Source organism: Lepidochelys kempii, chromosome 7 (genome assembly GCF_965140285.1).
Source record: "Lepidochelys kempii isolate rLepKem1 chromosome 7, rLepKem1.hap1, whole genome shotgun sequence".
In the NCBI taxonomy this organism is placed as follows: domain Eukaryota; kingdom Metazoa; phylum Chordata; order Testudines; family Cheloniidae; genus Lepidochelys; species Lepidochelys kempii.
In genome coordinates this window covers 99252567-99276829 of record NC_136386.1, presented here as the reverse complement: position 1 = coordinate 99276829, position 24263 = coordinate 99252567, and the positions used below count along the sequence as shown (strand labels likewise).

The 24263-nt window shown below is 44.1% G+C and overlaps 1 protein-coding gene across 1 annotated transcript in view; it reads right to left on the bottom strand.

Moving 5' to 3' along the window:
• Positions 1–4468: 4468 nt before the first annotated feature.
• Positions 4469–24263, bottom strand: part of TCERG1L (transcription elongation regulator 1 like) — a 327912-nt gene continuing 308117 nt past the window's right edge. Inside the window, 3 exon segments of the mRNA XM_073354780.1 lie at positions 4469–9751; positions 12084–12202; positions 16321–16410. Of these exon segments, the coding sequence (XP_073210881.1) occupies positions 9595–9751; positions 12084–12202; positions 16321–16410 (366 nt within the window). The 3' untranslated portion in view covers positions 4469–9594.

The following is a 24263-nucleotide window of genomic DNA, read 5'->3' as shown; positions in this document are numbered from 1 at the left end:
AGGGTAAGAGTTTGTCATGGAGGTCACGGATTCTGTGACTTTCAGAGACCTCTGTGACATTTTCCACTGCAGCTTCCAGCCCCAAGATGGTGGGACTAGAGTTGCCAGCCAGTGGGGACCCCAGAGCTCTGAGCCGCCACAGGCAGCGGGGGGCCCAGAGTGCTGCAGGTGGTGGATGCTGGAATCCCTCCTCCCCCAAAGCAGGGTTTAGACTCTCAAACCTCCTCCCCCACGCAGAGCTCAGGCTTCAGTTGTCCCCCATCAGCCCCACTCCCTCTGCCCACCCATTATTTTTAGTAAAAGTCACAGACAGGTCACAGGCTTAACCTTGACCATGAAGTATCATGTACTCTTTTTCATGACATTTGTACTGGGTGACTTGCATCTTTAGTATTGCAATCTACTGCTGTTTCAGCTGCACTGCATGTTGCAGAGTTAGCCCCAACATTGAAGCTTCTTGTCTAGAATCTCAAGTACTAGATTATCGCTTACGTGTTCTTTCTTACTGATTGCAAAATCACTACATTCTGTTTGTTCACATGTGGCCAATTGTGGAACTACAGATTCTGCCTCAATTTCCCCACCCTGAATCCATAAATAAATCCTAAACACTCTTGTATCAAAGAATGCCTATTTTAATCAACAGAAAAAAACATGCCAAACAGGCAAAGACCTTTAACTCAGGTCCCACTCCTAGATCCGGAGTTGCATAGCCTTTAGATTTTCCTGCATAGCCTTTAGATTTTCCTACAGTAAAGAAACTCCTAGTTTCTCTCTCCAGAGAAAGGGTACTTTTCTCACCCATCCTTTGGTTTTTGCTACATAAAGAACCCCTCAGTCCTCCTCCCCATCCTGTGGTTATCTTTACCTAAAGCCTTTCCAGTTCTGCCACCCAGAACTGAGGTTTAGATCTCACCAGTCCATCACACAGCTAGACTGTTCTCTCTCTGGGATCTACTCTGTCCAGGAGCCTTGCTTTCTCAACTGATCACCTCTCCACTCCCTTCCAACATAAGTTCTGTCTGCCTTCTCATTAAAGGTCAGGTAATCACCTACCAATTAAGCCACCTGGGCAATCAATTAGGTCTGAAGCTGGCTTACCAGCCTTGGTCACAGATAGACTGGCTTTGATTCTTCTAAAGGGACAGATTTCTTAGGAAAGTTTCCATGCTTTATCTGGGCCTCTGTACCCTTTAGTAGAAACATGCACATATATTGTTAATTATTTATGTATTATATTCCTTTCTGGAATGGAATGCTCATCACATGTAACAAGTGGATTAGAGGGCTAGGCAGCCTAGTGGTTAGAGTGCATGGCTCTCAGCCACCTGCTTGGTTGTGGAGCCTGAGTCTTTAAGACCAGAGGGTAGGGAGTTCCCTCTTCTCTGTGTACATCAACCCCAGAACAGGGGAGGCCCCTCCCAACAAGGATTCAAAATCCACTGCCCTGGAATACTTCTTACCAGTCTGTTAAGTTTGGGTCATGTCCCCTCTGCTCCAATTTTCTGGGCAGCTTGCTTTCCATAGGGTCCTCTCTTGGGCGGCACCTTGCCATAGTCCCAGGCTCCTTCAGCCATGGCACCCACAAGTTAGTGAGGCTGAGCCTCTGTCTCTGAGGTGCACTCACTCAGGTACCTCAGGTGCTAGATGCTCCTAGGTCTCCTCCACAGCCTCCGTGGGCTGGGGACACAGTGTTTACTCCTTGCTGGCTGCCTTGCCTGGCAGGCTAGTGCTCCTTCCTCTCAGGTAGGGAGGCAGCTAGCTCCTGTCTCTTCGGCAGTCAGCCCCAAACTGAGTCAGGCTCTCTTTCTTTTTCCCCCCTTCCAGGACAGGCATCACAGTTACCAACTTTCACGCAGTAAGTAAGCACCCTGATTTCACAATAAGTCAAAAATCAAGCTAATCCCATTTCAAAACAAAGCCAAAATAAGCCAATCCCTAAGAACCCTTATACTCTATGTGACTAGATTCCCCCCCCCCGGGGTGCAGTCTGAGACTGTGGTGGGCCTGCTGTGCACCCCTGGCTCACTCCCCCCCTTACTCCTGCTTGCCCCGCCCCTTGCAGCCCCCTTTGCCGGAAGCTGATCAGAAAAAAAGAAGCAACAAACAACAAGCCAAAAACTAGCCAACAAGCAACTCACAAGCCAATTAAGCCAAAAACAAGCCCAATTTCTGCAGGGTTTTTTCGTGGGTTTGGCATGTCTGCCTGGCATTACCTGCGAGGCAAGACTAGCTGGGCTCAAAAGCTTTTTTTAACCCTTGCTGTGCTGACTGTCAGTTTCCTCTGCTTCATCACATCATACTTGAAGGATGATGCCAATGTTCAGCCTTATCCCTTTTCTCAGTAAATGATCAATAAATATTTTTAGTTTCACTCCCTGTTGCATCATCTGGCCTGAGCTCCCTGTGTTAAGCTTCTGTGTGGTTTGGATTAGAAGGAAACACTCCTTCCTCTCAGCATATGTGGGGGATTTAGCAAAGTGAAAGCCTTGTGGAGGGCCCAACTTAGTCATTTTTCTTCAGCTCTGGTTTTCCTGCAAAGGTAGGATGCTACTGGGCTGCTACCCAATCTTTTGAAGCACTAGGAACTTTCAACTTTTCCTGTTCTTTCTTTTCTCTCGTGTCCACCAGTGTTGTCTTGTCTTTCATGCTGAAAAAGAAAATCAATCCACAAAATCTCCTTTCAAATCGCTGAGGTTTTGTACATTCTAATACAGTTCAAATTTCTTCTCGTTTCAGTTTTCTAGAACATGGGAATGCACCCTGGGATTGGCAGCTCCACATGAAGTATCTATATCAAGAACCTCATTCTTTGAAGCCAGTGAAATCTTTGCCACTAACTGTGACCAGTGTACTACTCGTATTAACACCTGCATCCGATGAAGTGAGCTGTTGCTCACGAAAGCTTATGCTCTAATAAATTGGTTAGTCTCTAAGGTGCCACAAGTCCTCCTTTTCTTTTTGCGGATACAGACTAACACGGCTGCTACTCTGAAACCTAAAATGCAAGTGTAATATATGCCTATGACCCATGTCAGCTGACTCAGGCTCGCAGAGCTCAAGCTGCAGGGCTATAAAATTGCAATGTAGATGTTCAGGCTTGGGCTGGAGCCTGGGCTCTGTGACTCTGTGAGGAGGGTGGGTCCCAGATCCTGAGCTCCAGCCTAAGCCTGCACTTCTACACTGGGATTTTATAGCCCCATAGGCCAAGCCTCACAAACCTGAATCAGAAGACCTGTGCCAGCCACGGGTGTTTTATTGCAGTGTAGACACATGCTTACAGGCCAAGTGCCATGACACCTGAGATACATGGAGAATTGCATGATGAAGCACATAAATTAGTAGCCAAATATTTTGAGCAATCTGGCTAGACGGCTACTTTCTGATAGTGATTCTTGGGTAAAGTCTGAGCCAATATCTCAGCAACAGATAATCTATAACTCACTCCTTGATTATCCAGCTGAAAAAAGGGTAAGGTCAGTAGCTGTACCTCCAAACCAGATATAAAGGATTCCTAAAAGAAATGGGAAATCTGTCAACATTGTGGAACTGAACCCTCTCCCAAAAGGCTTGAAACAGGGGCAGTTGCATCAACACTGTTGAACTATATGTGCATGTATCTTCCAAAGGCAATCTAAGGAACTGTGAAATCTGTTCCTCCCCACAGCATTATCCTTCTGAAAACCACGCCAGATACTCTGCAACTGAGTTGAAATTATAAGAGGAAACTTTTCCATATCTGAGTCCTGCTGAACCTCTGAATCCACCCTTCCCTGGCAGCCACTGTGTGCTGGTAATGTGTAAAGGTCAGGCTTTAGCTGCCATGGTTCCTGTGATTTCCAAAATTTTCCATGAAATTGTCACTGTGGACAGATTCTTGGGCCCTGCTACAGTCACGCTTGTCTGAAGACATTGCACGAGCATGAGTTCACTGGCTAGAAACTCAAATGTCAGCACCCTCTTTGCCTAAGAAACTGCTGGATTTGCCATAGGGAATATTCTCAAAGTTCACTGCTTGGGGGCCAGTCTACCCCACACAGTAATACCAAAAGCTGTCAGTATCAGCAACAGTGCTAACATGAGCACCCACTGCTAATCCACAGTTGCGCAAATTTCCTCATTTGACCCACCAACCAATTGGATTAGGTGTGAAATCAGTCAGTCAGACTTGGCACATTTCTGCAATGACCGGAACCAGCATTGTAGTGGAAATGGTAGCATCTATAGTATTTGTCTAAATCAGAGAAAAGTTGTGAAACTTTTAAAACTTTGCAGAGAAGGGAAAAATGACACTTATGAGATCTTCAGGGTCCTGCAGCTCATAGAGTATTTATATTTATTAAAGTGATATGAATCTAAACAATAAAAATAAATCCTTTCAAATATATTAATGGATACCCTATATTCTGTATTATCTCAATCCACAAGATGATTCTGTACATGCAAAAAACCCCACAAATCAAGATGAGACTGTACTATAAAGTTTTATTAAAGGGAGTTTCTCTGGCATATTATGCATGAATAATAAATGTAAATATATCAATGTTTTGTTTAATTACAAATATGGCAAAAATGGTACATGAATAAAATTGATTGCAATGGTCCTTTCTGGCCTGAAAAATCTATGAAAATCATTATCCATGCTCCCGGATCTATATACAACTATTCAGAACCGTAAAGGATTAGTTCTGAGTTTTGTGTTACAGTATACACATCTCAGCTGATGTTCTGAGGCACATGATTTGGAGGCAAATGCTCCCAACATCTGAAAAATTACACAAATAGCATTATGGCCTGTCATGTATAGAACATATATACAAGGTTGGCAGTGGCATATCTATCCTAACTGTTCAAAAGGGAAGTCAGGATTCAAAGACAGATGAGCAAACATGCCCGAACACTCATCTGTAATCAGGGGAATAAACTGTTTCAAATAGATGCTCTTCCAAAATATGAAGACCTAAATAATACACCAAGATTCTGAATCAAATCCAGAAAATCTTTATGACTTGTAGCATAAGAGCTTGAAGACTTGGGTTTTTCCCCCAAAGATCAATGGCAAGCAAGGTGGAAGGATACAATATCTCCAACTAACACCTCATTAAAGACCAAAGAATCCAGTGGCTTTTCATTCCCATGGAAAATATGGTCCACTTTGAACAGCATCCACAGCTCACATGGTAGAAGCACCTACCTTCTTCATAAACGGGGATGGATACAATCCTATCTGTGACTGCAGAAATAGACTTCTTACTATGGAACACCTCATCAATCAATGTCCCAAATGATCATATCCCAGCAGTATCTCTGCCATCCACTCTGCATCACTTGAAGCAATCAATTGGATTGCCAACCTAGACTTGGACATCTAACATTACTGGTTTTAAGCCATACAAAAGAATAAGGTGGAGAATAAATATGGCAGCCCCCTGTCCATCAGTTTGTATCTTATTTTCATTACAGTCTTATTTAGACACACACGATTGATGTTTCCAGTAGTCTCCGAATTTATTTTCATTACTTAGCTCTGTTTCATTTTGTGCTCCTGAAGAAAGGGGATGAAATGTTGAATGTTGGCTTTGCCCATTTCTTGAGGAGAATTCTGACACTGGTAAATCTTTTCATGTTTGTTTGTGTAGGAAAGCACAGAAAGAAATATGACAGACTCATGTGCCAAAATCATTTTATGTTTTTTGAACTTTTGTCTATGGGAGTAAGATATAGCAGAGGGCCGATGTCTTTATTTGTGTTTTTTTAAAAAAAAATATGTTCAGATTAGGTTTAGGAGCATCATGGCAAGGTGACAAAATAAGTAGCAATATATGATTTTGGATAAGAGTATGTCAACATGTATAATCTTGAAGGGAACTGTCAAGGTAAATACCTTATATTACATGTGTTACTACTAATATCTAATATGCTAAATTCTGTTGTAATACGACACATTCTGATCAATTAAATCTGGACCAACTGCATTGATTTTAGTGAAGTTTCTCCAGATTTAGAATGGCAGAACAGAGCAGAATTATGCCTTTAAATTATTGTTGAAAGTATTATTAAAATTGAACTTACATATCACCCTTTAAGGTGCTTACTTTTTGCACTTCACTCTGCTACACTAAGAGAATCAGACTAAGTTTCATGCACTAGTTAGCACAATGGTGTTGTATTAATGCAAGGGATTAAATAAAAAAATCAAGAAATTATTTTACTTAGATATAAAGGTGACTAGCCTGTCTTCTGATTTAGAGAGACAAATATATTTAAAACTTAAAGCAACACAGGACAAATCACTGGAAATTGAGTGGTCTTCTCTCCCTGGAGTAAGACTTCATGAGTTTAACATATCTTCCATTCATTTAACCTGGAAGAACTTCCTTCTTTTGAAAGATCCATTCACTTTTAGTGGTCTACACTCAACAGTCACACCATATATTTACAGTAAATGAACTGCACTTATCTAAGCAAGATACTTCACACATCTCTGAGCTACACGTAGCTAGACACACATCAGTGAATTCTGGTAGTGACATCCAGATAACCATCAAAGAAAGCTCATAGAGTGTGGGATGTCATAAAATCTCCAAGTTGCATGTTTAGGCACATTGGCCATTTATTATAGTTGGCATATCTGTGATTGTGGCGGGGTACTCACCCCGCCATGCCTCGAAAGGCTTAAAACAGCCCTAAGAGAGGGCTGTAGCCAGAGAAAAGCTAGGGTGATTGGGGGAAATAGCCACAGGTGGGGCCATACCCCAATCAGGCCACAGCTGGCCCTAGAAGAGAGCTGTTAGCCAGGAGCTGAGTGGGGTACTCTCTCTAGCTACATGGAGAGAGGAGGACTTGGCTACCTAGGAAGCAGAGGTGGGTATCTAGGGCAGAGAAGTGCTGGGGAAGGACAGAGGGAGCTGGGGCGTTCCAGCCTAGCAGACTCCCAGGCTGCAGTAAAGGCCCACAAAAGGGTACTAGGGCTGCAGAGGAGTAGCCCAGACCTAGACAGAGGCAGCTGGTCTGACCCCCTCTCCCCTTGCTGATGATGAGTAGTACAGACTGCAGTCTGCCCCAGGGAGTGGGGGCTACGTGATGACTGACGGTAGCCACTGAGGCAAGGGAGGGATGGGGGTTCCCCCAGGGAAGAGAGACCCAGACTGAGGGGGTACTGCCAGGGGGGCACCCTAATCTAGAAGGGCAGCGGGGTCCCGAAGGGGCACAGGGCCAGCGGTAGGTGAGACACCGACCGGCAGAGGGTGCTCCTGGCTGAAAAAGCTAATTCCCTGGACAACCAGCAGGAGGCACCACAGCGGTGAGTCGTCACCCCATGACAGTGATGAATCACATAAAAGATTCCCTCTGTCCTTCTGAACTCTAGCTCACCTCATCCTGATGTATCAGTCTGGCACTTTAATGAATACAAAATGCACATAAAAAAATGTTGTGTGAACCACTTTTTTCCCCACAAAAAGAGGCAGATTCAAACAAAACAATTCATAAATTTGGGTGTATTTTGGCAAATTGTTGATTTTTTAAAAATATTGACAGCTCATTTCTGCCTTTTGGAAATGTTTTCACCTTTTTTCAGAAAGATGTATGTCAGAATTTCATTCAAACATTTAAAGAAATTACAAACCTTCAAAAAACAAAAATGTTTTGATATTTTGTTCAAGCCAAAACAATTTTTTCTCCAATTTTCAACATCTATGTAATATAGTGATACCAATAGAACAACATGGTTTCACACCATTGCCAGTATGAATTTTGGGACCTGATCCTGCTTTCACTGAAATAAATGGGAATTTTGACATTCAATGAATGTAAGATTAGGTCCTCTCTATGTTATTATGCTGCTCTGTTGCATGTGATGCATCAGATATATTACTTAAATCAAATTGGAGGAAAGTTAAAATAAATGAACAAAGATGGAAAAAAATACATTCCTCAAAGAAGCAGCAGAACATTAACATTTTTGGTTTAAAAGTTGGCCACTTGGAGTGCTAAACAATACACACTTCATTTTAATGGTTCATAGAATCATAGAAGTATTGGACTGGAGGGTGCCTCAATAAATCATCTAGTCCAGACCTCTGCACTCAAGACAGGACTAAGTAATAACTAGACCGTTTCTGACAGGTGTTCTTAAAAACCTCCAGTGATGGAGACTCCATAACCTCCTTTGGTAATTTGTTCTTTGCTTAACAACCCTGACTGTTAGGGAATTTTCCCTAATGCCCAACCTAAACCTCCCTTGCTGGAATTTAAGACCATTCTTCATTTTGAATTCTTTAAAGTCATTATTTAAATGTAAGAAGTGGATTTTCTTAAATTGTAAGAAATACATGAGCAATACCTATGGAAAACTTAATTTTACTTGGAGGAAATTGCAAACTTCAGGTAGAAAACAGAAAATCTGCAAAGGATCCAGACTGACTTTAAAGTATTTACATTAGATCTTAACAGAAATAAGCTCAGTAACTGCATGGAATATGGAAAGACGACACAGGACAGTTTACTCCTCAGCGGGTAAAAATTAGGCAAAAATTAGGTAAAAATCAGTGGAACAATACTGATTTACACTAGATGCTTTATATAATTTGTTATTGTGGGATCTATTTTGTCAACTAGATTTATGAGAGCATTGAGGACATTAGTAAAAATCTACATAAAAATCAAGGGCAACAGCAATATGTTCCTCATATATATATAGTAGCTCTCAAAGAGAATACTGTCTGAATTCTAATGCTAGAGACTAAAAATAAAAATTGGCTTAAAATATTTATTAAAAAAGTTAAAATATTTGTTTATACAAAGATGAGAAAATTCTCATGCAAAATCTTCACATACAATAAAAATAACTCAAATATTAATATGATTGTTTTACAAGATAGCTTCTTTATAGTAACTTTTATGGGGAAGTGTTGCTGTAATCTGTGTGCCTGAAAGCACCATTCAAAGAAATTCCAAAGCCATATTTGAAAGTTATAAGTTTTTCTATGGAACTTTTGCCAAGATTTACACACTCTTCACTATGATTTACAAATAATACCCTATTACTACTACTACTCAGAAAACTAGACATAGACATATGAACACTGAGTGATGAATTCCTCAATACCACTGTACTTCTAAACAGTTTGTTAATGGGTAAGTTGCCAAAAATAGATTTAGATATGTTCATCATTCAAGGGAATTATCTTGAGATTGTAATGGATGACATCTGTTTTCTGCTTAATTACAAATCTGCATTGAATTTATAATTTGTGTATATTACAAGTAATTTGCATAATTAAAACAATTAAGGGATTGACATATCATGGCAATTAGAAATGCATCAAACTATGAATGTTGTACAAAAGAGAGCTTCAATATGAAACATTAATTCTCTGAGAACTAATATCCTACAGGTTCCTGCAGAGGAATCTGAACAAAATTTAACTTGTGTTCACTGAACCTCAGTATGAAAAGGTATTTCTCAGGGATATCTGGTTCTTTAAATTTTTGGAACTTGAATCAGAAAAAGACAAAAAATGCTATTTCTTCATTTCATTTTCTATGGCAGTCACAGTATTGATTTTGTGTGTTTATTGCAGATTTCAAGAATTATCTCATTTTCCGTAGCCTTATTCTGTTTTCTTTGTCCCTCTTTTTAAGAATAAGAATGAACTGGTTGAAAAAATGCTCTTGGTCTTTTTTCTTCTGAACAAGTCGAAACCGCTGATCTCTGCCATGTTTCTCTGCAAACTCTTTAAATGTTGTTCTGCCGAAAAAAGTCATACATGAGCAAGGCATTATTTAAAGCTTTGCACTTTTTAATAAATTATCCGATTTAGTCCTTAGTTTTACATCGTACTTTTCTTAAAAAGTACCAAGATTGTTCCTCCTGAAACTATTTGTCAAGGTCAAGAGATAAGAGGCAACACCAAAGTCAAAATCAGCTTTGCTCCATGACTGGCTTGAGTTGTCTGTACTAATCATTATTCCCATATTCATATACTGTACATTTACTGATTTTTGTTTTTTACCCTGGTGCTGTAGAATCATGGACATGGTGGTTAAAATATGCTTTTTATTCACTACTCTAGCTAGGTAATACTGTTTGTTGCTGAATGATATTTTTAGAGAGGCTTATCCTCTGCTTTTCCATGATTATTCATCATCAGAACAGAAAACACTATGACATCTAATTAATAGCAAAAACATTTTTTCAGCAATACATGGCATATGATACCTAAAGAAACAACTGTAATGTGATCTCTTCTAATAAAAAACAGGAAATTTGCCTAAGAACTACATGATCAGGCCAAGTATTTTCAGAAGTGATTGCTACATATGAGAACAAAGCTGCTGGCTTATATTTGACTCAAATATTATGGTGCTGAGCATGGTAAGCACCTGGATAAATAGACATTTGGCTGAACAAAGTCATATGATGTATCAGTAAGTTTCTCCTCAAATCGCCAATAGCAAAGTCAGGAAATAAGTTAATTAGTTGTATAAAAAAACATTGACATTCTGACTCACTCCAAGGTCATTAATATATTCTTTTCCTGGATGTCCAACTTGATATTTCCCTTAGAATACAAGGATTTGTTGTTGTTTATTTTAAGTTACACTCAAATTATTTTGAAAAGTCCTGGAAAACTACAGAGATAACAGAATATTGGAGAAAAGTAATTATAATATGTAGGAGCTGGTTAACAGCATGTGCTGTGAACTGGAGATGGGCCCAAACTGCAAAAACAGTACTGGGATCTATTTCTAGTTCTGCCATTAACTTGCTGTGTGACCTTGCATAAAGTTATTTATCCTCTCTGTGCCTCAAGTTCCCCGTATGTACAATTTGCATTGTGATACACTTTTGTGAAGTGCTTTGCGATCTTCAGATAATTGGTATTAAACAAAATAAAAGATCTAAATGTCACAAAAGTTTAGTTGTAATAAGATCCAGAGTTTTGTCTTAATATCCAAGTGCTGCATAGATGCATTATTGCAAACTTATAAACATAGAATTATAGGGGGAAAGGGAAGTTGTGACACTTGGATCCAGAATTTAACTCTGAAGTACAAGGGGGTTTATATCTAGAGATGGTTTAGGATCAAATTCTGGAATTTGAGATTGGTTTGCTGTGTGTGCCTCTGTGTTTATTGTGGCAATACTTGGAGGGTTGCTTTACACTCCAATTGGTTTATTTTGTCACTGTTGGGGCTAGCTTGCTGCCTACTTCTTTATTTTAGTTACTGTTCACTCCCATATGAATGTTGGCAATGATGGCTGTTCACTAACTGTGTGCTGTTGTATAGTACACAGATTTGTAATGTTCAGCTTGGAAATTACCTGTTCTTTATTTGATAATACTAAAGACTGATCAAGGATTATTTAAAGGGTGAGATTACTACTGCAGTTTGGGTGTCACAGATGACTAGGGCAACCTGAGAGTGTAAAATCCATGCCATGTAATTGTCTTCAATATTTAGTACGAGAACTGTAATTTCTTCTTTATTTCTAATAATTTACCCAGAGTCAAAAAAATATTTATCTTCACATGATTTACAATGAAAAAGCAATATCATAAGAAGTTCATTTCTTATATATAGTTCTTGACCCTATTACTTGAAAATAGCTTTGGAGAAACAAGCAATAGCAACTTGAAATCTCATTGAAACACACAGGCACGGTATCAATGATAACTTCTTTAGAAAATGTAATTTCTTTTTTGTCAAAAACCAAACAAATGGAAAATGGTTAGTGATTTTGCATTAAAGACACTTGTATGCTTGTTATTTTTTTATCACACTTGTGGTATACTCCCCTTCCCAGTAATGTCACAAGGTACTACAAAGTATTATTGAGAAAGAAAGCATAAGATAACCTTAGTGTTTAGTGCAACAGTAAAAGAAGGATAATCCAATGACGTTATCCCACCCACAGGACTCAATTTTCAATGTAATATTTTTTCTACAAAAATTGACTTTGAAATTCTACTGGATGCCAAGAACAATCATAACCTAATGTTACCAGGCTTCTCTATTTTTTGTTTTTATTAATAAGGGACAATAAGTATTAACTGCTTCACAAAGTAGCTGCATACCTTGGTGACAGTTTGGATTCCTCCAGAAGTTTTTTAAATTCTTCTTTGGCTAGCAATAATTTATTTTTCTTTTCTTTGTACTCGTCTCTTATTCTGGTCTTGACAAACTGCTCAAATATCTTTGTTTTAAAAAAGGAGACAAATATAGAAGTATTTATTAACAAACACATCGGGTGTGCCTATTTGATCAAAGGGTTAGAGACTTTCACAACTGCAAGGCTTTATCTGCATAAAGGGTTGGAGGTGCCAATTTAGGCAGTTACTGTCTGCCTCCTAACACAAAGTGCAACCTTAATCAGAACTTCTTGTCATAGATGTAGATTACTTGTCATGCTCACAGCTAAACATTCATAAGATTCACATTGTGTTTGGTTTGAAGTATGCATCTTCCCTGAACTGCTTGAACTCCTGACTGTGGACCAGAAAACTGTCCATGATGCTCAGATAGCAATTTCATGGAAGTTACATAAAGAAAGATTGAATGATCCTTCAGCTCAGTTTGCTGCACTGCACACATGTATATGAAGCCAATAATGCCTATGTGAAATCAGTGGGATGTAGGCACCTAGATTCTTTACAAAAATCCCTGAAGATCTATTTGAATTGTGCTCTAAAAAGAGCTGTGTAGGCACAAAATAGAAATTAAATGTTTTGCTTACAAATATTTACAATTATTTAACACTGAAATGGTGGAACAAAAGGAGCTGTTCATCAAGACACTAAGTTCTGTTTATCTGCCAATTTCTTGTTTGCACTGTAAAAAGTACACAAACCTAGTCTGGGTACTAGGGACTTTCCATTCACTGATGAATGATGCATCTGCACAAATCTACATTTCATGCAAGAAAGCAAAAAATCATTCCATCTACTCTATGAACCTGAAATGAAACTGGCATGTAGCAACATGGATTCTTATACGGTGCACAGTTAAGGGAAGAAATAGATCTGGTAAAGTATACACTCAAAAGTGGTACTGTATAAGAAAGAGGGACCAGGATATTCAAGCCAAAAATGAAGATTAATTGATTTTAAGTGTTCTTACAAGTTGGGTAAATAAGTGCATGATAGGAAAAAATGAAATACATAAAACCAGTTGATGTTGCCTTTGCTAGTGTTACCACTATGCTTTCACCTTCAATATTGGCAAAGCCATTATCATTTAGTTCTATCTACTGCAAAAGTGCTGGGCTAGCAATCATAATTGTTTCCTAGAAGTACTAACATGCAAGAGAGCTTGTCAAAGACTATATAGTTTGCCTCTTGGGGTTCCAATGGAAGGCATACCCATCATACTGCTTACACAGTGATTATTCTTGTCCAAATCTCGACTATATAAGGGGAAAATACAAGAAATGTTCAATCTCTCCTCTATCAACAGAGAATTCCAATGAATAATGGAATTTTTAAGCAACCTCTTTGTTAATGTTACAGAAAAGGAGTCCCTAAAATGACACTTGGTGATCTTAATAAATCAGAATTAATAGATCACTCATTATCTAATACAATATCTCCTTTACACATCACTATTTCTTGCCATAGGTTTCCCCATACTCTAATGTATGATGCTTTCTTTCCACTGACTGGTGATAACCCCTTGGGAAATACTGATAAGTAAACAGACCAAACATGTAGAATTCCATAAAAGATCATTCCATTCCTCAGACAGCACCAAGAAGTTACACACAAACATAAAAAAACAGTTCACAACACAATCAACCTAATACTAGCAAAAGATCAAGTCAAGAGACTCTGGTCTTTCGGACACCTGCAGATAAAATGGGTTCCTGCCCTTTCTGGTTGTGGGCAAAATTAACCTACACTTTTCAAGCTTCCTCTTCATCTGAGACCAAACGAAGGAGGCTGCATCAATTATTTATTGTATAAAAAGCCATCACCTGGACACTGATTCCTTTATTTAATTTTTATGTGGTCTTCACAAACTCAGAGTCTCCACAACACGAATTAATTCAGATAACTGCATGGGCATGCATCTATCTAATGCCAGAAACTTACCGATTTACAGCATTTTCTCCCCAACACACTGATAGTTTAACCCGAAATAAGGCCCTGGAGTCAGTGTCAGACAAGGAAAAATTTTCCATGTGTCTGATGACAGGGGAAGTAATTTCTCTTGCTAATTTTAGCCATATTGAAACTAATATATGATGATTCATTAAGTCAGTCATCTAATCTTGTCCAAGGCCACCCTCCTTCTCATGTCACTTGAAATAAAAAGAGAATAATGGATAAATAAGCGTAATTGCCTCCAGTCTGAGGCCACAACTTCTAAGTGTCTATAATTGCAGTATTCAAACACCACCTACTAAAGTATGTTAGACCTACGGCATTTGGCTCACAGTTCAATATTCTATCCAGCAAATCATCTAAAATTGTAAATCTCTATTTTGATTGATCTTTACTTACAATGAAGTATTTTATGTAACAGTCCTCAAAAATGCATGGATTAGTTTTTAGTATATGCACATTTAAAAACTGTTCCCAGACTGGTTCATTTGACTGCTGGCTCAGAAAATCCAGGGCGTTCTCTCTCTCTCCTCACCTTCTCCATGCTTTTTAACACAGCGTCTAATTATTTTCCACTTCTACATTGATTTTAAGCTTGAATTATTTTCTGTCTCAGTACCAGCATTAGCATGACTTTGATCTTCTCTATGTAGTTATGCCAAGTCCTTGCTCTTCATAGTCATTTTCCTTGAGTATTTAATATATCCCATAAATGAGGCCCATGTCAGCAATACTTTAAGCTAAAGCCTATATGATATGTTTTTATTATGTGTATTCATTATGTTTTTTATTGTATCATGCATACACTTGATAGAAAGAAAGAAGCAATAAAGCTTGATTGATTGAGCAAGGTCTATATTGTGCCCTTGTTGAGTCACTGAAGGAAATACAAAGCCTTCTTGCTAAGTCATCCTATCTCCTTGTTCAATTACTAAGCTTCCATTCTAACTGTTTCACTCATTTTCACAATCAAACATTATAAAAGACAAATAAAATTTGGAACAGGATTACATGGAAAGGGTATGTTAATATATTTTTAACATTAAGGACAAAAGATATTATTGTATGCGTTTCTTTAAGGAACTTTCCATATGTACTCTGTATCACAGGCAACTGTTCCCCCCTATAGAGCCCCACAAAGTTCAGTGCTCTTCATCATCCCATTCAATAACTATACAAAGCCATTTGGAGAATGATGGAGATAATATGGGTGGAAGAATCAGCAATACAAGGACACTTCCCAGTTCTATAGCTCTTGTATGACAAAAGTTAACATGATCATTTCCCAACTTCCTCTAGCTCTTGTATGATGAGCATCTGATTGAGAGCTAAACCCAGAGTGATCGAGGTAATAAGATGGAAGTATTTTGGAGAACAGACCTTGTTCATAACATTCCTATTATTGAAGGAAGTTGCCCAGAGGGATAGCTCAGTGGTTTGAGCATTGGCCTGTTAAACCCAGGGTTGTGAGTTCAATCCTTGAGGGGGCCATTTAGGGATCTGGGGCAAAAATTGGGGATTGGTCAGGGGGTTGGACTAGATGACCTCCTGAGGTACCTTCCAACCCTGATATTCTATGATCTGATTAGTTTGAGCCTGGTGTCCTTTTGGTACTAGATACCAGAATAACCATGGCTACAAAAAACATCCACTTCCATTCACAGCTTGCCAGAAAACTGTGGTCATCCTATCAGACAGACCTAGCCATCACATGTCCATTCATCCATTAACTCCAGGGCTGACTACTGCAACATATCTCCATGAATAAAGCCAAACACCCTGAGAAAGTTTTAGCTGGTACAAAGTGCATCCGTCCATCTGCTAAAGTAACACAAATCACTGTTGGAACATTATCCTATTGTCAACCCTCCCTGATTTTCAAAGCTATTTTGGGGATTGGCCCTAGCTGTATGAGCGCCCAACTATCTGTCTCTACGATCCTGGCCAACAGTCACAGCTATGTTCTGTGGGTTGATCTTGTAAGTACAGGAGACAGGACTTTCACAAGAATAGCACCTAGACTCAATCTCATTCACAATTTTAAAAAAAAAATCCTTAACTGAGGTTAACTTTTTAAATCCAGGGAGGAAGAGAGGGAGGTTACTCCTGTTTATTTTTTAATTTGGGAGGCATACAATTACAATGGTAAGTGTCACCAATAAGATGTTGGCTAGACAGATAGCATGCATTACCAATTCTCTTTTTAACTCACCTGTTTACGTTCTTCAGAGTTTAGCAGAAGGTAGCGCGGGTCAAATACTATTTTGTGTAATTCTTTTTCCCATGTAGAAAATGCGGAGACCTGAAGAAATACATGAATGCATCTGCTTTAGACAACATTACTAAGGCTCTGTAATAAAAAAAAAGTGTTCCAATTTACAAAACCATGTTTAATTGCATTGATTCCCCTGGCAAAATATTCATGGAAAGAGGTTTCTGGAGGAAAATAAAATGTAGAATCAAAGTTAAGGGGAAAACTGGATGAAGAAAACTAACCTGAAAGTGAGAGTACCATTTCAGAGACTTGTCAACTCAAACCAAGAAGATAGCCTTCCATCAGAATGCTTTCTTGAACTAGTGTTGGAAAATATTGTACCCAAACAGGACAAAAATAAGGAAGCAAACATGTATGAGCAAATAAACAGGGAAAATTATTGTATTTTTTCAATCCCTTGGATTAATTTAAATTGATTTCTCACCCTCACTGTACATTATTTTATAATTTCACTTACTAGACATCTCTATTTAGCCATCTCTGCTTATCTCCAGTTAAATATATCCTTTGACCTTTATTTATGTGTAATCTGACCATCTGACTACTATTTCCTTAAATAGAGCCTTTAATTCTATTTTTTCTGGAAGTTTCAGTCCGTTTATGTGAAAATGTTTATAATCATAAACCCCTAAAACAGAAAGAGGTTGGCTTTAACTAAAAAACAACAATAAAAAACCCTCTTGTTGAGGATGTGGTGTGGGACAAGCACAGTTCAAAGCTGGAGAACAGACAGATAGTTAATGAGCACTCTGAAAACAGGTTGATAAAAATATATGGTGATTGAGAGGCAAAGGATGGTTGAATTCTAATCTGTGTGTGGAGTGGCAATTTATCAGATTCGTGCCAGACTATCAATACTGATAGCTAAAGATAAAGTGTAGCCATTAGGTAGGACTGCATAAAAATGAAATTCCACGTCTTCTCTCCTTGCCTCCAATAAAAAGATTACACTGAACATTTTTAAAAACAAGTTAATGAATGCTGCATGTGATTTAGTGGATTAAGATATCATCAGTTATTTGCATAATGGTAGTGAGTAGAGGCCTGAGCTCCATTTGCTAGGCCCTGTACAAATATATAACAAAAAGATAACCACTGTCTTGAAAAGGTAGACCCCACAATACTCCTGCAGAATACTCCCTGCCAGTAAATCAAATAAAATCAAACTTCAGTTAATTTAAAGCAATATATATCACCACCTTTACCTAAATAAAATTAAGGCTTTATGGCTGTTTATGTGAACTAAGGAAAGGTGCACTAAGTTATAATAATTGGGACTACAAATTTACCCTAAATGTAAGCTCAACTTGGGGGGAAGTGGATACAAATTTATAAAATGCCACAATAGCCTTTACTAAAAATAAGGGGGGAAGGGGGGATGACAGCCTAAACCCCCCTCTGGTGGGGGGAGAAGAGGAGGCTACAGCATCTGCTGCAGCAGCAGCAGACAGCTCCAGGCCCTTGCCTCTCCAGAACTGAAGCTACAGGGTAAAATGTCATGGAGGTCTCTGAAAGTCATGGACTCTGTGACAAATGCTTATCCTTAACCATAATACTTCCTTCAACCACCCTTCTTCAGGTGTTCCAGCAATTCCATCCTGCATTGCTATTATCCCAGTTCCCCACTGATCCCCAGAACAACCATTTCACCCTAGATTACATTATATATAGTGACAAAGTTCCAGCTCTACCTTAGTGAGTCTTGCGCTTATTGGCGGATTTGCTCACCCTGGAGCTTCACAGCAGCCCTCAGCTTGGCCATTTTTCTGAATTCACAGTCCAGGTCGACTCCTCCTGTATCTGACCAGGAGTTGGGAGGATTTGGGGGGAACCCGGGCCTGCCCTCTACTCTGGGTTCCAGCCCAGGGCCCTGTGGAATGCAGGTGTCTAGAGTGCCTCCTAGAACAGCTATGCGACAGCTACAACTCCCTGGGCTACTTCCCCATGGCCTCCTCCCAACACCTTCTTTAATCTCACCATAGGACCTTCCTCCTGGTGTCTGATAATGCTTGTACACCTCAGTCCCCCAACAGTCTGCAGTCTCACTCTCAGTTCCCAGTGCCTCTTGCTTCCAACTCCTCACATGCACATCACAAACTGAAGTGAGCTCCTTTTTAAAACCCAGGTGCTCTGATTAGCCTGCCTTAAATGACTCTAGCAACTTCTTGATTGGCCGCAGGTGTTCTAATCAGCCTGTCTTAATTGTCTCCAGCAGGTTCCTGATTGTTCTGGAACCGCCCCTGTTGAGAAACGGGATGTCCCTCGCTTGCTCCTCAGCGATCTGCTTTCTATTCTTTCCTAAAGCCCCCTGACCTGGATTTTTCTTACTTTTTGAGCCTGCCTTAGTCCCCCTCCCGCCCCCGACCGGGCCAGAGGCTTTTTTGTTTTGCTTTGTTTTTTTGCTGCCATTGAGTGCTGGTCGGCTGCCAGCTTGCCACCAGCACCCCCCCACACCTGCTCCCGGGCGCAGCTATTTGCCTTAGCTGAAACCCCCGGAGGAGGGCGGGAAGATTGCCGACCCGCTATCCAGAGAGGGGAGTGGAAGCCCCCAGACCCAGCCGTTTTGCTGGCACCTCGGAATTTACTTCTTATCTCTGCAATATTCTCGGCCTGCTGGAAGCCTTGGAACACAGCCAACACAGCTGAAGAAGAAGATAGAGGACAGTGGAAATCACCCAGGGAAGCTACAAATCATCATGGAGGGGGCCGTAAGACTGAGTAACTTTTTGAACTATACTCTCGTGGGGGGGAGTTTGACTGTGGCTTAATTGCATTTGTGGCGGCACAGGGGGTGTGGCACGGAGCTGCCCCCCGATCCATCGGTGCCCCCCCCAACATTATTACAACTGTCATGCCCCCCCCACCTTCCGTCCCTGCTGGCAACCTGCCATCTGCCTCGGATCCAGCTGTTTGCTTTGAACTTTGCCTTTCGGACCAGACATAACAGCCGACCAAACGAGACTCTTTGGACAAACGTGCATGGGTCCACACACCCCCACCCCCCAGACTGTTTATTCCACAACTTGCCCTTATCACTGGACCCCGATTCCTGTTTTTTCCCCCTTCCAGCCCAACCCATTTGGTACCCCCCCCCCCGCCTGCAGCCCAGCAGGGAGGAGCGGTTAATCTGCTTCCCCCTCCCCGCTCCTCCTTCCGGTGTCTCCCCGTCTCTCCCTGCTCACAATGGCGGGGAATGAGAGGGGCGAGGCCCCTTTATCAATATTAGTTGTTCCTCCCCACCTCCCCCCATCCAACCCCCGAGTCCCCACCACCACCACCACTGTCAAAATACCTGCCACCACCCCCGCTGGGGCACCGGCAGCAGGAGGCACCGGGGCAATTACTGCCACTGCTATGTCCACCGCCCCCCCAGATTCTAGGAACCCCCCCCCCCAGCTGGCCGAAAAGGCCAGGGCAGGAAGAAAGGAAAGGGCCCCGCTAAAACCACTAGGCCCTCCATAGCAGGGGCTGCCTCCACCGCTGTGGCCTTGTCATCGACCGTGCCCCCCCGCTATTCCCTCCACCAGCTCTGCAAACGTCCCTCCCCCGGCTCCCAGGACGTATGCCCGGGCGGTGGCAGGCTCCCTCCACCTGCCGCCTCGTCATCTCGCCCACCCACTGCCTCCGCTACCATCACCAGCGGCCGGGGCCCCTTCCCCACCTTGACCAGGAGGCACAGTGTCCGTTGCCCCCTGGTGCCCGCCTCGCCCCACGTGGAGACATATGTGCAGGCATTGGCGAAGGTGGTAGGACCCACGGCTATTGTGGCGGCCTCCAAAATGTATGGGAAGGTCGTTTTTTTCTTAGCTTCGGAGGCTGCCGCCCAGGAGGCGGTGGAGAGGAGCCTGGCGGTGGGGGGGGGGTGTTTGTCCCCCTAGAGCCGCTAAAAGACCTGGGCATTCGCCTTGTCCTCACCTCCATTCCTCCCTTTTTACCCACTGTTACCCGCTTTCTCCACCCTGGGGAAACTTGTCTCTGTCATCAGCCCTCTCCCGTTGGGCTGCAAGGACCCCACCCTCCGTCACGTCCTTTCGTTCCGCCGGCAAGTGCAGCTTCTACCGCCGGCAGCGGCGCGTGACGGAGAGGCGCTCGAGGGGTCCTTCCTAGTCCCCTACCAAGGAGCCCGCTATCGGGTCTTTTATTCCACCGGAGAGGCCCGGTGCTACCTCTGCCGCTCAGCGGGGCATGTCCGCAGAGACTGCCCTTTGGACCAGGGGGAAGGGGCACCCGAGACCCCCGAGACCCGGCAGGACATCGGCCCCGTCGTTGCCGACGCCCCTGGCTGCCCGGCACCTGAAACCAACCCCCCTCCTACTCGATCCACCGCTGCTCCCGTCCGGGCCCAAGAAACACCTTCCCTACAACGCCCAGGCGAGCAAAGGAGTCCCACCCTTGCTATTACCAATCTGGTAGAGCCTATGGAGGAGGATGTGGCCAAGATATTACCGAGTATAGGAGAGGGCCCGCCCCAAGGAGAACCCCCCGCCCCTCATGCTGCCTCACTGTTACCCCCCCAAACCCCTGAACCATCGCCTCCGCCCCCCGACATGACCCCCCTGCTAACCAACCCCCAGATGACGCTATGGAGGGCTGGACCCTAGTCCAGGGGAAGCGAGGCAAACGGAACCCTCGAGCTCCACTGCACCCATCGATGCGGAAGACCAGGAAGGGAGGCACTGATATTGAGCCTTCCGCTACGGCCACGAGCGAGATCCATCCGCTGGTGTTGGGAGGGGAAGACAGACTGGCATTGGAGGGCAGAATCCCCCGTCCACGAGAGACTCTCCCCTCCGAGATCCCTGAGGAAGCTCCTTCTGCCCGGATACCACCAGAACCCCCTGCGAACCCCGAGGCGATCGTTGAGGCGGGCCCTAGAGGAGAGGCCCCCGGGGTAGCTGGAGTTGGCCTCTCCTCCGTGTATGCGGAGATTGAGGCCCTAGATTTGACCCCGGTCACCCAGGGAGAGGATAATCTACTGCCGGCTGGCCTTGATCTGGACAACCTCACCACAGCCCCCCTTTCCCCATGCTCCCTCCCCCTAATTGCCTTCCCAGACGAGCGCCCCGCAGAAGGTGGTCCACCACCTGATGCCATGGCCGCCAAGACCACCATGGAGCCAGCGCCTAGCGTCACTGGGAGCCCCCTCCCTTACCCCTTAACCCTCGACTCTGCTCAGGAGGCACCTTCTTTTAGTTGCTCGCCTCCTGAAGCCCAGAGTCTTACCTCTGCCCCTGCCCCCACCCCGTCCCTGCCCAATTCACCTCCTCCTGCAATGCTATTGCCGCCCCTGGAGTTATTTCTTTCCTGCCTTTTGTAGATTCCCCCCAGGGAGCAGCCTTTGCACTTTTTAGTTGCGACCCATTAGGAGTTGCACTTTTTCCCCCGCCATCCCCTTCCACCCCAAGGCATGAAATGGATTTAATAACCCCAGCCTGTCAGACGCCCCGTCGGTGGTCCGCACCCTGCCTACCCGCCTTAGCGGACCACGAGGCTGTATTAAGAGCCCCACCAGGGAACACCCCAGAAATCGTAAACCCCCCCCCCCCATGAGCTGCGGCATGCACTACGGAAGTCCCTAAAACACACCCGTGGTGCCCGCAATAGGGTACAGCTAGCTCTTCAGCTATGGGGGGACTTTGATCAAATTTTTCAGGCCACAAGGGGCCTTATAAAGGAGGGTAGGGGGCAAGGAAAGCACGGTGCTGCGGCCTACGAGCAGGGCCGTGGCTTCCGAAAAGATTTACTCGTCCACAGGATGGGTCACGGGTTGCTGCGCAACCCGCCAGGGGCCATGGACACCCCCACCAATAAGAACCCCCCACTCCCTCAGCCCTCCGCATGACGCCTCTCATTATTGCAACCTTGAACACCAGGGGCTGTAGGATGGCTCTCCGCAGGTCCCAGGTGCTCTCTTACCTTCGGGAAGGGGGGTACTCTGTAGTTTTCCTGCAGGAGACCCATATGGACCCGACCACCGAGGCCAGGTGGCAGCTGGAGTGGGGGGACGGGGTATACTTTAGCCACTTCACGACTTGGCAAGCTGGAGTGGCGACCCTGTTCTCCCCCACCTTACGGCCCAAGGTGCTAGGGGTCACTGAGGCCATGCGGGCCACCTGCTGCACCTTCGAGTCCGTATGGAGGGGCTCGTGGTCAACCTTGTTAACATTTATGCCCTGCAAACGAGCCCAAAGCGGCCACAATTCTATCAGCGGGTGTCCGACTTCCTCGGCACCCTAGATTCGCACGAGTGCCTGGTCCTGGGAGGGGACTTTAACACAACCCTCGAGGAAACGGGACCGCTCAGGGGCCGAGCCGAGCCCAGCCACCACAAACATTCTTCGAGGAATAGTTGAACATCATTCCCTAGTGGATGTCTGGCATGACCATCACCCAGACGACACTTCCACATTCACCTTTGTCCGGGTGGAGGCCCATCGGTCACACCACTCACGGTTGGACCGTATTTACTTATCCCATTTCCATCTTTCACAGGCCCACTCCTCCGCCATTCGGCCGGCCCCGTTCTCTGACCATCATTTAGTCACCATAACGGTCTCCCTCTGTGCAGAAAGACCGGGGCCATCCTATTGGCACTTTAACAACAGCCTGTTGGAGGACGAGAGCTTTGTGATGTCCTTCTGGGAGTTTTGGCTGGCCTGGTGAGAGCAGTGGCGTGCCTTTCCCTCGGTGTGGCGATGGTGGGATCTCGGGAAGGTGCGCGCCAAGCTCTTCTGCCATGACTACACTCGGGGCACCAGCCGACGGAGAAATGCGGCGATAGAGCAGTTGGAATGGGAAGTCTTAGAGATGGAGAGGCGCCTGGCCGCCAACCCTGAGGACCCGTCCCTCTGTGGAGCGTGCCGGGAGAAGCGGAAGGAGCTCTGGGCCCTTGAGGACCACCGGGCCCGAGGTGCCTTCGTTCGGTCCCGCATCCGCCTCCTTCGGGAGATGGACCGCGACTCCCGCTTCTTCTATGCCCTGGAGAAAACGAGGGGGGCCAAGAAACATGTCACCTGCCTTCTTGCGGAAGACGGCACCCCCCTCACGGATCCGGAGGAGATGTGTGGGAGGGCCCGTGACTTCTACACAAGCCTTTTCTCCCCGGATCCGACTGATCCTGGCACTTGCGGGGTGCTCTGGGAGGAACTCCCCACGGTCAGCGTGGGCGACCGAGACTGGCTAGAGCTGCCTCTCACCCTGGCCGAGTTCTCGGAAGCCCTCCGTCGCATGCCCACCAATAAATCTCCGGGCATGGACGGGCTGACCGTGGAGTTTTACCGCGCGTTCTGGGACATTCTCGGCCCAGACCTAGTCACTGTCTGGGCTGAGTCCTTGCAGAGCGGGGTTCTTCCTCTGTCGTGCAGGCGAGCGGTGCTCGCCTTGCTGCTGAAGAAGGGGGACCTCTGCAATTTACGAAACTGGCATCCTGTCTCACTCCTTAGCACGGATTACAAAATCGTAATGAAAGCAATCTCGCTGAAGCTAGGGTCCGTGATGGCGGATGTGATCCACCCAGACCAGACCTATACTGTCCCGGGTCGCAGCATTTTTGACAACCTCTTTCTAGTCCGAGACCTTTTGGAACTCGGGCGGAGAGATGGTCTGTCGTTCGCCCTCCTGTCTCTTGATCAGGAGAAGGCGTTCGATAGAGTAGACCATGGGTACCTCCTGAGCACTCTGCAGGCATTTGGATTCGGACCTCAGTTTGTGAGTTTTCTCCAGGTGCTGTATGCGGAGTGTTTGGTTAGGCTCAACTGGACCCTGACTGAACCGGTCAGCTTCGGGCGAGGAGTGCGGCAGGGGCGCCCCCTCTCGGGCCAGCCGTACGCTCTGCCGATCGAGCCTTTCCTCTGTCTCCTCTGCAGGAGGATGACAGGGTT